The 13,556-nt window shown below is 44.4% G+C and overlaps 1 protein-coding gene across 7 annotated transcripts in view; it reads left to right on the top strand.

The window, feature by feature from the left end:
- The window catches only part of NAV1 (neuron navigator 1), a 999,939-nt gene that overhangs the window by 334,993 nt on the left and 651,390 nt on the right, over positions 1-13,556 (top strand). For all 7 annotated transcript variants that reach the window (XM_069633622.1, XM_069633627.1, XM_069633626.1 and 4 more), the window contains exon 2: positions 11,359-12,286. In XM_069633622.1, coding sequence (XP_069489723.1) covers positions 11,391-12,286 — 896 coding nt within the window. In that variant the 5' untranslated portion in view covers positions 11,359-11,390. The remainder of the gene's footprint in view (positions 1-11,358; positions 12,287-13,556) is intronic.

Raw genomic sequence — 13,556 nt, 5'->3', positions numbered from 1 at the left:
AATAACTGTTAGGTGTAGCAACAGGTGGGATGGGAAGCGTCTCGGTGGAGCGCAAGGATGCTTTTTTAATAGCTATTTTAGTTTGTAGAGTAGCTATTTTGTTAGATAAATCATTTTGGATGCTAGTGCACCATTGTTTATCTTTGGGATGTTATCTGTGGGTGGAATAGGATTTTCCATTTCCCGCAGAATGACAAAGAGCTCCTTAGTATTAGAGTTGGCCTTAGTGATACTTTCGTTGAACGTATTCCTTTTGGTGAGGATTATTTCTTACTTGTACAGGTTTGCATAATTAGTTAGTAGGGTTTTGTTCTCGATCCTGGGGGAGTGTCGCCAAGTAGCTTGGAGTTTTCTTTTTTGCAGTCGTAATTCTTTTAGTTGGGGTGTGAACCAGGTATTGAGGTGCGACTTTTGTTTGCTTTTGCGTAGTTTGACTCGCGCAATAGTGTCAAGAGCCTTAGTCATGGTGTTATTAAAGTTCTCTACTAGTGCCTTTGGATAAGAGTTATTGGTAGTTGAAGAGAGTATGGGGAGGAGGAGAAGTAGTTTTTCCACGGTGATATCTTTCGTACTTCTAGTTGGTAGAGGTGGTGCTATATCCATGTTTTCCCGCTTGTGGTGTTCTATTGTGGACGGGAAACCAATAAGCTGGTGGTCGGTCCAGTGTTGGGGGGTTATTTAGTGATGATGGTACAGCAATTTAGGTTGGCTACCCAATCTAGTATTCACCCTTTCATATGAGTGGGAGCAAGTACGTTTTGGGTCAGGCCATGTTCTATCAAGATAGTTTCAATGGATTGGGCCTGTTTATCCTCAGAGTCATTGAATCCCAAATTGAAGTCTCCTAGCAATAGGAGCTGTGAGGTGTCCTTAATGTTATTGGAGAGGAGGCTGGAGAGGTCTTCCTCAAAAGTCCTATTGGACCGGGGGGGGGTCTATAAACTAAGAGGATGGTTAGTGTACTGTTATTGGCGACAGGGAGTTTGGCTGCAAGTAGCTCACAGGATTTGATTTCAGGAGGAGTGGTTAGTCTTAACACCAGTTTAGTTTTGGCTATGATAGCAAGGCCGCCACCTTTAGAGTTGAGCTTATCAACCCTGAGTACGTGATAGTGGTCTGGTGTAGCTAACATGAGGGCTGGACCTGCCGCGTCATGTAGCCAGGATTCAGTAACAGCCAGAATGTCTAAATCATCATTAGAGAGTATGTCTGCAATTTCGGTAGTGTGCGCCATGAGGGATCTAGCGTTGATACAGGCTCCTGAAATTATTGTTGTTTTATTCTGCTCTTGGAGAGGGGAGGTCTTTGATTATGGTGGTTGGTTAAGGTGCGATTGCAAGGAGAGTGGGCGGAGATGTAGGTCTGCAATTTTTGTGAAGTTTCGTTAGTTGTTGTGTTGAAAATATGGACTGTGTGGCGGGTAGTATACTTAAAATTGGAGTCTTGGGAGCTGATACTATTAGTTTTAGGTTCGTAGATCCGGGGCTATCTTGCTTGGAGTCTCCGGTTTCTATCCTGCAAGGTGCAGGGTAAGAGATTGGTGACAGTCATTATTGTGAGGGCACAGAAGAGTGTCAGTCGTATATTAGGCAGTTGACCCTTTGTGGTGTGCATAGCTCTATATGACTGGGTGATAAGTCTGTAAAATGAGAGTAGGTCCAGGGGCAGGTAATAGACAATTGTTCTAGCTCAGCCTTGGTGAGGTAGGACCTTGGATAGTTGTGGTATGTATTCTAGGCAAGAGCTAGTCCCAATCAGGGTAAGGTTAGTTGGTAATGGGCAGTGGGCTAGTCTAAGATCGAAGTAGGCAGTGGGCTGGTCTCATTCACAAATAAGCAGTAGGCTAGTCCCAATAATAAAATAAGCAATGGGCTAGTCACAATCAGAGATGAGCGGTAGGCTAGTCCTAGTGATGAGATAGGCAGTGGGCTAAACACATTCAAGATAAGCAGTAGGCTAATCCCAGTGATGATAGGCAGTGGGCTAAACACATTCAAGATAAGCAGTAGGCTAGTCCTAGTGATGAGATAGGCAGTGGGCTAAACACATTCAAGATAAGCAGTAGGTTAATCCCAGTGATGATAGGCAGTGGGCTAAACACATTCAAGATAAGCAGTAGGCTAGTCCCAGTGATGATAGGCAGTGGGCTAAACACATTCAAGATAAGCAGTAGGCTAGTCCTAGTGATGAGATAGGCAGTGGGCTAAACACATTCAAGATAAGCAGGAGGCTAGTCCCAGTGATGATAGGCAGTGGGCTAAACACATTCAAGATAAGCAGTAGGCTAATCCCAGTGATGATAGGCAGTGGGCTAAACACATTCAAGATAAGCAGTAGGCTAGTCCCAGTGATGATAGGCAGTGGGCTAAACACATTCAAGATAAGCAGTAGGTTAGTCCCAGTGATGATAGGCAGTGGGCTAAACACATTCAAGATAAGCAGTAGGCTAATCCCAGTGATGATAGGCAGTGGGCTAAACACATTCTAGATAAGCAGTAGGCTAGTCCTAGTGATGAGATAGGCAGTGGGCTAAACACATTCAAGATAAGCAGTAGGTTAATCCCAGTGATGATAGGCAGTGGGCTAAACACATTCAAGATAAGCAGTAGGCTAATCCCAGTGATGATAGGCAGTGGGCTAAACACATTCAAGATAAGCAGTAGGCTAATCCCAGTGATGATAGGCAGTGGGCTAAACACATTCAAGATAAGCAGTAGGCTAGTCTCAATCAGTATAAAGGAGTAGGCTAAGTAGCAGTCCAATCCACATATAGTAAGTTTAGGTAGTGGACGGTAGGGCAGATCGAGTACACTGTGCTGCGATAGGCACGTTCACTTTGGGTATACACACCTCCACTTTATCTAGTAAAATGAGGCGGCTGTTCCTGCTAATCATAATCACAATTGCAATCACAAGGCACAATTACAGTCAGCTAATGTAGGTTGAGGTAGGACAGGCGTAAAAAACACAGTAATGGCACAGTTAAGGACAATGTTTTGTGCTACAAGCTGGTATGAAGTGGGTATAAAGCAGAATGATGTTACAAGTGTCACGAGTGACCTTAATTAAGTGACCAGAACTTAGTCCGTTGCATAACATGCTGTGCTCGTAGAGTAGCTGTGTGGACGTCCGGACACGTGCTTAGGGGCGTTGCACAGGTAGAATAGGTCACACAGAGTATAACATGGTGGAAGTCTTGAGTAGACAAGTTATTTATCAGGAAATGTCCGGTGGGGCGCTCCTGACATCATGTGTTGAACAGGGCCTTAGTATTGGCCTTTGTAGGAGGCCGCCAGCGCTTCTGCCTGCCGGCAGATGTTGTCGGAATATGAGTGGGCTAGTTGCCTAGCAACGAGGTCAGAGCCTCGGTATGGCGTCAAATCACACCCGCCATGAACGGGTCAGGCGGATCGAGGAGACACAAGCAGTGGCGACGTTGGAGCTTGTGCAGAGCTCTTCTCAGCAATTATCAAGGGCAAAAAGTGGATGCTATCATGAGTATGGACAAAGGTGTTACCCAGCTGGTGGGTGTAGAGGACAGGCCGAAGGTGTTGCGGCTGGATGGGGCAGCGGCTGAATGGCTGCTGCATGGCTGCTCCTGGCGAGGGGGAGAAGGGCTCCTGCCCTCTCCCTAGGGTGGTGCTGGTGGACTGGGGGCTCCTGGAGGAAAACAGGGCCTTAGTATTGGCCTTTGTAGGAGGCCGCCGGCATATTGAATTCTGTAACCCTGAACTGCCAGGGCCACACCCGAGGGTAATCCAAGGCCTTGTAAACCCTTGGGGGATGAAAGTTGCACCTTTGATAATTCATGAGTTGACATATTGGGAATCGACCACTGATGGATGCAATGGTGCATCTCTGACAGTACCAGTGAGCTGGAGGGTCACTGACAGGCCAGAAGGGGAGGAAACTATGACCTCCTGGGCCAGCATGGTACTAACAATATGAATTCTGCCTTTTCAGGCCTGAACTAAGTAACTTCCCTAGGATCTACAAGTAGGGCTGAAAGGCACGCAGGAGTACTCTTGGCCAACTCATATTCAGTTCATCCGTACCAATGTCTGGAAGAGGGGGAACCAGAGGTATGGCAATTTTTAAGTGATCGGGTACCAACCACCAACTTAGTAACTTGCTTATTTCCTGAGTTACTGGGATCATGTGTGTGGTGATTAATGGCTAAGGAAATACATCACCAAGTGATTCAACTGTTACTGTGCCGACAGCACAAGAAATATTGTTTTTCTGCGATCTGACCATTCACTCTCTACCAGTTTCCTGCCGATGCTTGCTCTCCTGCTAACAAGGGTTGGAGTGTTTCCTCCCAAACCTGTGCTCTCTGACCATTGGTAGGAACAACATTCGTAGGTCTGCTGCAGTTGTAGCCAGCAATGTCAGAGGATTAAGATTAATTCAAAACTGTCCTGCCATCACCTCTTTTGTTATGTTGTAGTCACCCCGAGTGGGACGGGTATGCCAGACGTGGGCCCTGTGCTTGCCGGGCCTAAAGACCCAAGCTAATCCCTACTGGTGTGGCCCAACGAGGCCGAACCATGCTTGGGGATGCTTGTGGTCTTGTGCAGAAGGGATGTGACAAGCAGTTTTTTGGACTGGACGGCCCTTTTTGTGGTGGGTCCAAGCTGGATTTGCATATGGTCTTTCCCCTTTTGTAATTGCTTTGCAGGAGAAGAACAATAGTCTGGAGGGTTGCCCAGAGCAATTCCAGAGGTTTAAGATTAATTCTAAACCATCCAGCCATCCCCTCTTTTGTTTTGCAGTTGTAGTCCTTGCAAGGCTAAGTTTGTGCCAGAGACAGATGAAGTCTTCTAGTTCACCAGGAACCCAACTGGCCCACTGATGTAAAATCCCACTTAGAATGGCAAACAGTTCCCGTTCAGCTTTGATTCATGATCAGCTGGTCAACTAAATAATGATCGGTCAGTTCCACGTCTTCCATGTTTTTCCTTGCATAATGTTTGATTTTTGAATGTTCACAGATTTCAAATTCAGTGCAAAAGCAGCGTACGGAGGAGAAGGCAAAGCCCCTACTGGCCTCCAACCCTCCTAAAAATATGATCACCTTTCCCGAAAGTACTATATGCACCTTTTTTCAGTTATGTATATTGTAGGGGAATTTCTTTCTGATGAACGGCCTGTACTGAAAAAGTTGTGCCATGATTATTCGACAATAAAATCACTGGGTGGCCTTTCTATTCCTTCCTTATGTAGAAAGACCATCACAGGGTTTAGGGGCCAACTTAAGAGCAAATGGAGAACTGAGCATTCAAGAGGTCTTCCCATTGTTATGACATGGAGAAACCACAGTGAGCTGGTGGAATAGGTGTTTGATGGTACAAACCTTGAAGATCTAAGGATGCTAGAAATGCTCCTTGGTGGAGTAGTATTGTATCTTTGTCAAGTACGTGGTCACGAGAATGATGTGTGACACATTGTCCTACTTGCAGGGTCCAATATAGCAGACAGAAATATGCTAAAAACCCAACCCTTTCCCCCACTGTAGATCTACATAGTCAGGGGGAGTCAGGACCAGATTCTGTACAGCACAGACGTTCCTCCCAGTATTATGTGGTGGAGAGACGATGCAAGCCCTTTACTGGGGAGCAGTGATGGGTAGTAGGTCACCTCAAATATTGATGCAGAGGAGCAACCACAGGTCCAGGGGACCAGGGTGAACGTGGAATTAAGCAGAGTAAGAAAGAGCACTGGAAAAGGCAGGTTAGGTAATGGCAGATCATCTGTGAGATTGAAAACAAGAGTCTCCTCAACAAGAGATCCTTAGATCTTCAAGGTTTGTACCATCAAACACCTATTCCACCAGCTCACTGTGGTTTCTCCATGTCTTAACAATGGGAAGACCTCTTGAATACTCACTTCTCCATTTGGTCTTAAGTAGGCCCCTAAATCCTGTGATGGTCTTTCTACATAAGGAAGGAATAGAAAGGCCACCCAGTGATTTTAGTGTCGAATAATCCGGGCACTCATTTTTCAGTACAGGCCGTTCATCAGAAAGAAATTCCCCCATAACTGAAAAAAAGGTGCATGTAGTAGTTTCGGGAAAGATCAGAACCTGAAGGCAAGAAAGATCAGGAGGTAGATACAAAGAGAGCCCGATAAGGAAAACAACCCAGGCAGGGCCAAGGCATAGAGGAAAACAGAAGCTCGGCAAGGAAGGCTGGAAGAACGAAATCCATGCCAAGCGCAAGAAACTAAGGAAACTGGGGGTCAGGGCACGGAGAGCATTAAGACGCACCTTCCTGCAGGCCGCATCCACCAATAAGGGGACACCGTGGTCATAAAGAGGTTGCCGGACCGCGGTGTGTCATCATGGCAACATCTCATTGGCTATGTATCCATCAGTGGCTGCCATGAGGATGGTACGCAACATAGCAGAGCGTCCAAGAAAGGAACTGCTTCCTGTTCTGTCGCGATGACGCTGAGAACTGTGGAGTTGTTGGAAGTGAGGATAGCGGTGCCAGCCCCCATAATAATGGTGCATACGCGGAGCGTGCGTAACCATCTTCTAGTATGCAAATATCCTTATGCAGATATTTTACTTTTTAAGGTTGAGCACCAACATGAATCCCTCTGAATATTTCAGCAGCAGGAAAGTATGAGAGTAAAATCCCCAGCCTTGGTCCTGTGTGTGTGTCTGGGACCACCACATTGTTCAGCAGTAGTTGGCCTACCAGTTGTTCCAAGCACAGTTTGCTGCACTGATCCATGGCGTTTTGATTTTCAACAATCTTGACTAGCCCTCTCTGACAATCCACGCAAGGATCTCAAATTAGGTGATCCTGTGTTTTTGGAAATGGCTACAGACTTCCTCTGACAGGCAACTGCATTAATATGCTGAAGATGTAACAAGTGACCTTTTATTTTCCTCCTATAAAGCAAAGTCTTGTCTTTGGCAAGTCCTCTTGTATGACTTACTCAATAGATCCTCTGGGTACTCCTCCTTCTGTTGTGTCATCCTAGCTAGAGGTTAAAAATAGGCCCAATCCGCAAATGATGTCTTAACCACATAACTAGGCCTCGCTGATTTCTGTTTTCACTGATTCGTACTCATGGATACAGACACAAATCAAGTTGCTTTCCGGTCTGTATTTAGTTATAAAAATGGAAAAAAGCATTTGTTTCTGCTTGGTTCCCTGTGCTGTGACTCATCCGTTGCGGGCCAATCACATTGCAGAGTGACATCATGGAGAGGTGTATACAAAATGTTGTTAAAGCTCTTCAAATTGCTGACAAATCTATATCTTAGGTCAGCAGCAATTGTAGGAGCAACCATTTGTTGTTACGGTAAAAATGGAGCTGACATTGATGTGGAATAAACCAGTTACATTTGTGTCTTGTGTGCATGTGTGTTTTGATAAATTAATTGTTTTTTTATTTTATTTCCATAGATGCAGAAATATACTGGTTAGCTTTTTATATTTCTGATAAAGTACCCCCGGCAGTAGGTTATATAGATATTGAAAGTCACCGAGCAGTTTTGTGGCCAAATCGGGGAACATGGTCGAAGGCCGAGTTCCTTTATAAGGTCCCTGCACTCCAAGGTGACTTGTAATATCCTTTTTAGTACTGTTGGGGGCCTTTAATTCCTTAATAAAGTCACACACCATCATTACCACATCTCTTGCATTAAATAATGAAAGGCATCTTCTATTTGCCTATCCGTGTAATCAATATAGAATCTGTTTGGATTTAGAAAAGCAAAAATGCAACTAACTCCTAATGTGTGGCAGAAAAACTGGTCAAGCTGTTTCATAAAATGTATTAAAAACAAGTTTTCATTGTGTGCTTCAACATAAGTAACACCATGCAGATTCTTTTTCACATGTGTTAAAATCCTACGGTGCACAAATTAAAGGCAGGAAACTATTCTTCAAGCAAGGAATTTGAAAAGCTTTTCATGGCTTTAATTGAGTGCTGCAGTGACGGGTGAAACTCTCTCAGCTGGTTCAAGCAGGAGGCATTGTGACTTCACAATTGGAGCGTAATAACTAATGTCATTTTCTTATTACAGGTCAGTTGTAATGTCACAACTAGCATGTAATAAGAACATTCATTTCACGGTTTTATACGGATATTGAAGGCTGTGAAGGATTAAAAGGCAAATAAATGTGCATAGATATGGAACACATTGGCCAAAACGTAAATATGGATAAATACAAGCAGAAATGACAGAAACATAAACACTATAAAACCGCGAGCCTTAAATGTGTAATTTAGGTCTGCATAGCAGATTTCCCAGGGCAGGTTTATGAAGCAAAACACTCTTTTGGCTGGCATCTGATTCCAGACCTTATCGTACATATGTCACACTTCCAGTGGGTAGATGGATCCTGAATTGGATGACCTAGGAAGTTGGAAGGACCTCATGCGTGTGTGAAAACGTTTTGTGTCTTGACATTTGTATTCAATTCAACACAACACATCAAATATATTCAACTGTATTTCTTTCATATCCAAAAATATTCCTCATGACTACTGCTTACATTTCATAAAATGGTGTTTATTCCAGGGACACAGGCAATCAATGTTGTCCAATGCATTTTGGTCCTTTAGTTCGTCATCAGGGATCAGATCCTAGAAAAATCAACAAATATCTTTGTAAGCAATCTGCTGGTGTGGACCGTCTGCCAGAAATCGATCTGGCAAGTGGAACAGGGATGTCCCAAAGATTTAAGAGAATCTTTATAGATTATAAGGGGAGCACAGTACACACTATTGTGGATCATACAAAGATACAAAAGAAAAAGGTATGAACCCATTCACAATATTATATATGTATAGAGACAAATGTCCACACAGTTTTACTAAAAAATACTGATATATCTTTAGGATTTGAGAGACAGATCTTTACCAAGTATGCAGGAAGCTTACAGGAAGCGCAGGAAGATATTAGCATTCTTAGAAATAGGACACAACAGGATGGTAATGAGATTTGTTTGCTTTCTGTATACAACACACTAAAACTAAGTATACACAGTGCACATCAAGTTACAAAGATATTTGTTAATTTCTCGAGAATCTGGTCCCTGAAGACGGTCCAAAGGACCGGAACATTGATTGCCGGTGTCCCTGGAATAAAAGTCATTTAATGAAATGTATGCAGAAGTCATGAGGAATTTCTTTGTATATGAAAGAAATACAGTTGAATATATTTGATATGTTGTTTTGAATTAAATACGAATGTCAAGAAACAAAATGTGTTTATACACGCATGAGGTCCTTTCAAATTCCTAGATCAATCTAGAACAATCTCCTGATTAGTAGTTCTTTGCTTTTCCCGCTGACATTCTGATCTACTCCGACCTGATCCTTACTACGTTGCTTTTTCCTGTTTAGTTTTGTGCTATGTGTGTGCGCCCTGAGGCCTGTGGGCATGTGGTGAGCTGTACAAGAATTCAAATAAATACATTTAAAAAATCATCCAACTCAGGATCCATCTCCCTCTAGAATTCTCATACCTCAGAGTGCCAATGAGGCATGTTGGCGTCAGGACAACAGACCCCAATCTACCTTATAACAAACCACGTAGATTTACCTTTAAATGAAAGCAGCGGTGCCCACTCATCCACTTTTCTACACTTCCAGTAAGTGCATCCACTAAAATATTGTCCTTTGCAGTATCTGTGGTGGAAGGCGGGCTATGGTGCAAGGCTCCGGGTATTTTGCCCTCGGGAGTCTATGAGTCCCTCAGGCCTCTACTTATGGAACTCTATTGATTTGCTGATCGAAGCGGTCCACAGCGCGGGAGGGGAGGGACAAGAGGCAATATAACATTGTACACATGCCCCTATCAAGAACAGGATTCATTTCACCCTCAGACCTCACAGACAAGACCCTCAGTGGCTATCAGATGTCACGCTAAATCCCTCAGAGCTATATTCCCATTGTGTTGATAGTGACCGTCTACAATCTTATATGTCAAAGGCAGAAGAATAGTGTCTTGTGTGCATTCAAACCTTTCTCTGATGAAACCCATAGGCTTTATCACACACATATTTCTGTAGTAAGAACCAATGAAACACTAGTTATTCCTAAAAATGCTGTCTATGGAAAACAAAATGACTGAAATCAGATCTGAAGGCATCTCTGTGTTTTGGGTGGAAAAGCATGATGAAAAATGCACTAAAACAAATTCAGCAACAATTATATAATAAAAAAAACATCACATTCCTGATTGAAGCAGAAACTGTGAAACTGAAAGCAGAAGTCGATTACATGATTTCAAGTTGTGGAGATCCTTGCTTTTCCGCCAATGTCCAGGTGTTTCAATGGGATCTATGTGATTATTGCGACCCTCACAATTGTGACGGCCTAAAATGCAGACTTTTTTTTTTAAACCCCTTTACACCACATATATATGTGGGGGGAGACCCCCGTAGCCTCCCCATTATTAATATTATATTCTACACCCCCCCACACATATATATGTGGTGTAAGGGGGGGTCCAAAGAAAGTCATCATTTTCGGCCATCGTAATTGTGAGGGCGAAATTTTGGTACGAGTTCTTTCAATCCCTTATTCCCTTCTTTTCATTGCCACATTACACCCCCCTACTCCCTCTTGATCCTCCAAATACTCTTTCCTCCATCCATATCACGTTCTATTATTCACTCCCCATCCCCCTGTAGTTATGCCCATGTTTCCGTAGACCTAGCCTTAAAGTGAAACTCCACTTTGGCCACTCCTTTCCCTTCATTCAACCATCCAGATGCATGTAGATACCCTGCTGCAATCTACTGCTATGACTCCCCTCTGCATTCACACATTCCTTCTGTCAAGGGTTAAAGCAGCAGCCCCTCTGTACTTTGCTGCCTATGCTTTCATCTCTCCACACTGCTGTTATTATTCGCAACGCCTTAACCTTTCAACATGGAAACTGTTTCAGCTTACACATGTGGCAGATAACTTCGTCATGTTTTTCATTTTCTAATATTTTTGGCGAAAAAAATCATGATCCCAACCATGACACATGAAATGGTTCTATGTGATTTTACCGACCCAAATTTCAGAGTGGTACATTTCATCGCTCCCATAATACCACCCAAGCCGTCCCTTTTTCTACCCTCATAATGCCACTGCAAACCCATCCAACTCATGTTAACCCCTTACCCCACCACCCCATATATATTGAATAAACATTTTGGAGGTTTTCCAGTGTTATGTACTTCGGTGAAATGTACCACTCTGTTTCTTTTTCTGTAAATTGACTGGGTACTCATTAAAATGCTCCTTTATATGTTTTAGCAATATATATATGATCTTATTTATTTTGTTGAACTATATGAGCATTCCTGACATGTTTCCATTCTCTTTCTCCTCTTTCAGGAGCATAACTCCCTAGAATTGTCTCCTTGAGGATGAATGGATCTGCCAACGTGAGTGCCCCAGGGAGGAGCCACTATGCTTCGGCAATCCCAGTTCCCCGCTCGTTCTCTCCCGGCAAAATACAGGGCATGGCTGCCTCTCCAAAGCAACCTCGGAGGCAGCCCAGCACCGGGCCGGCGTCCCCCTCGGTGGCTTACGCTAGCCAGAAGACCTCCTCACCAAAGCCTGTTAAAGCTGTACTCAACACCAACAGTTCGGCATCCAAAAATCCAAAGCAGAAAACCTCTCCAGGGACTTCCATCGGTGTTCTGGAGAAGAGGACTCCCACATCTGACAAAGCACTTCTGCCTGATGGTAAACAAGCAGCTGGATATGAAGGTGGCCTCAGCCCATGTGGGGGGTCACCGTGGGGTAGTCCAAGGCTGGGGCAGAAGATATCTCCCAGGTCGAGGGAGGCGTACAAGAAGATCTTGGACCATGGGCTTGAGAATGAGAAGGAGAGTGACCAAAAAACTGCAGACACATCTGGCACCCTAAGCAGCAAGATGGGATTGGTGAAGTCAAGCATGGTCTCCAGTCTAGTAGGGGAGACCACCCAAGCTCAGGGCAAGCCCCCTACTCGCTTAAGCCTGTACAATGACAACACGCTACTGGGGTCTATCGAAGCACTCAAGGCGAAAAGGCCCCAGAGCTGCCCAGCTAAAGGTCAGTGGGTGCCAGAGGGCAACTGTAGGACCCAGGAAGGCACGCGGGTGCTGCCTGCCAATGAAAAGATTTCATCAACACTACCTGGCTCAGGTATTGCTCATTCAAATGGACAAGTTCCAGCCAGCAAAGGGATGGCCTTAAGCTCCGGAACCATTAACTTCTCTTCAGTAATGCCGCAAACACCACCGGTTACAGCAACTGTGGCACCATTCCAGTACAAGTAAGTGGTTCTCGTGCATCAGATGTGTATCCTAGTGCCCTGCTGAGTGGTGAAATGCAAAGATGTCATAGACTAGGTGGGAACATGTGTACCAACAGAATAGGCCATACACCTCTTTCCCTTGTGCTGTCCAGGCAGTAGCCTAAAGTGTTGTAGAAATAGTGGGATGTGCACCTTATACATGGCTCTAGAAACATGGAACTGGAGTCTTACATTGCATTTCTAGCTATAGACCAAACTGCGTTGGAAGCCACTCCATGTTTGGGGTAAAAAGGTATGATTTTATTTATGGGCACAGGTGCATAAAGTAAGATGCAGAGTGATCACATTGGACGATGGTGCCCTTTACCATAGTGCAAGCTCCATATCGCGCACAGACTGTGTGTTTATATAACACTCCGGTGCACGCGATTGCAGGTCCGCCTCCATGCTCATTCTGAGCTTGGCCTCTCGTGTGAGGCTGATTACAAAGATGCCTCTAAACAACTCTGATAGGACTATCGTGTTACAATCTAGTCTTTTGATTTCAGGCTATTAAGGTAGCTATGCCCCCTCCCCTTACTCCCCGACATGTTTTCTTGTCTAGAATTTAGCACTGTGTTGATAGTTGTTGCATGGTCCTTGCCATGTCCTTGAGATTTAGATAGTGAAGTGATCATGAGCTCGTTTATCTCTGCGAAGTAGAATCAACTCCTCTAAAAGACAGGTGTTTTTCGCTTTGTGACGTTTTGGGATTTGTGATTCTATTGGCGCACTCTGGTCAATAGCATGGAGCAGGTCAGAGTGTTAGAGATAGGACAGGTCCTGTGCAGATTGTAGCTGAGGACTGAGGGTGGTATGGTGAGGTGAGCATTAGCAGTGAGTACACAGTTTAGAGTACGACTTTTTGGGTGGGTCCGGGCTGAGATAAGTTGGGAGAAGCTCATGTCATAGAGTGTGACCACGAGTCCAGTAGCTTTGGTATCGTTGGCATCATTAAAGCCAAGATTGAGGTCTCCTAAAATGATGCATTTGGTGAGCGGTGTCTGGAGTGGTATAATGAGTAGTGGGATGTGAAGGTCAGGCTGGCTCGGGCCATTTGGGTTGCCTGTAGATCAGGAGCCAATTCCTTATGGTTTGAGGGTTTGGTAGTCTGCTTTAGTAGCAACATTTCATACCTGGGGGTGGGGAGATTCTGAAATTCAAGGAAGATTTGGCAATGAGGGCAACTCCACCTCCTGTAGCAACAAGTTGGTCAGACCTATAAATAGTAAAGTCAGGGGGGGTGACC

This window comes from Ambystoma mexicanum, chromosome 13, assembly GCF_040938575.1.
Source record: "Ambystoma mexicanum isolate Mex_15411 chromosome 13, UKY_AmexF1_1, whole genome shotgun sequence".
NCBI lineage: Eukaryota > Metazoa > Chordata > Amphibia > Caudata > Ambystomatidae > Ambystoma > Ambystoma mexicanum.
Note: the sequence above shows the minus strand (reverse complement) of the source record. Positions and strands in the feature narration are given on the sequence as shown.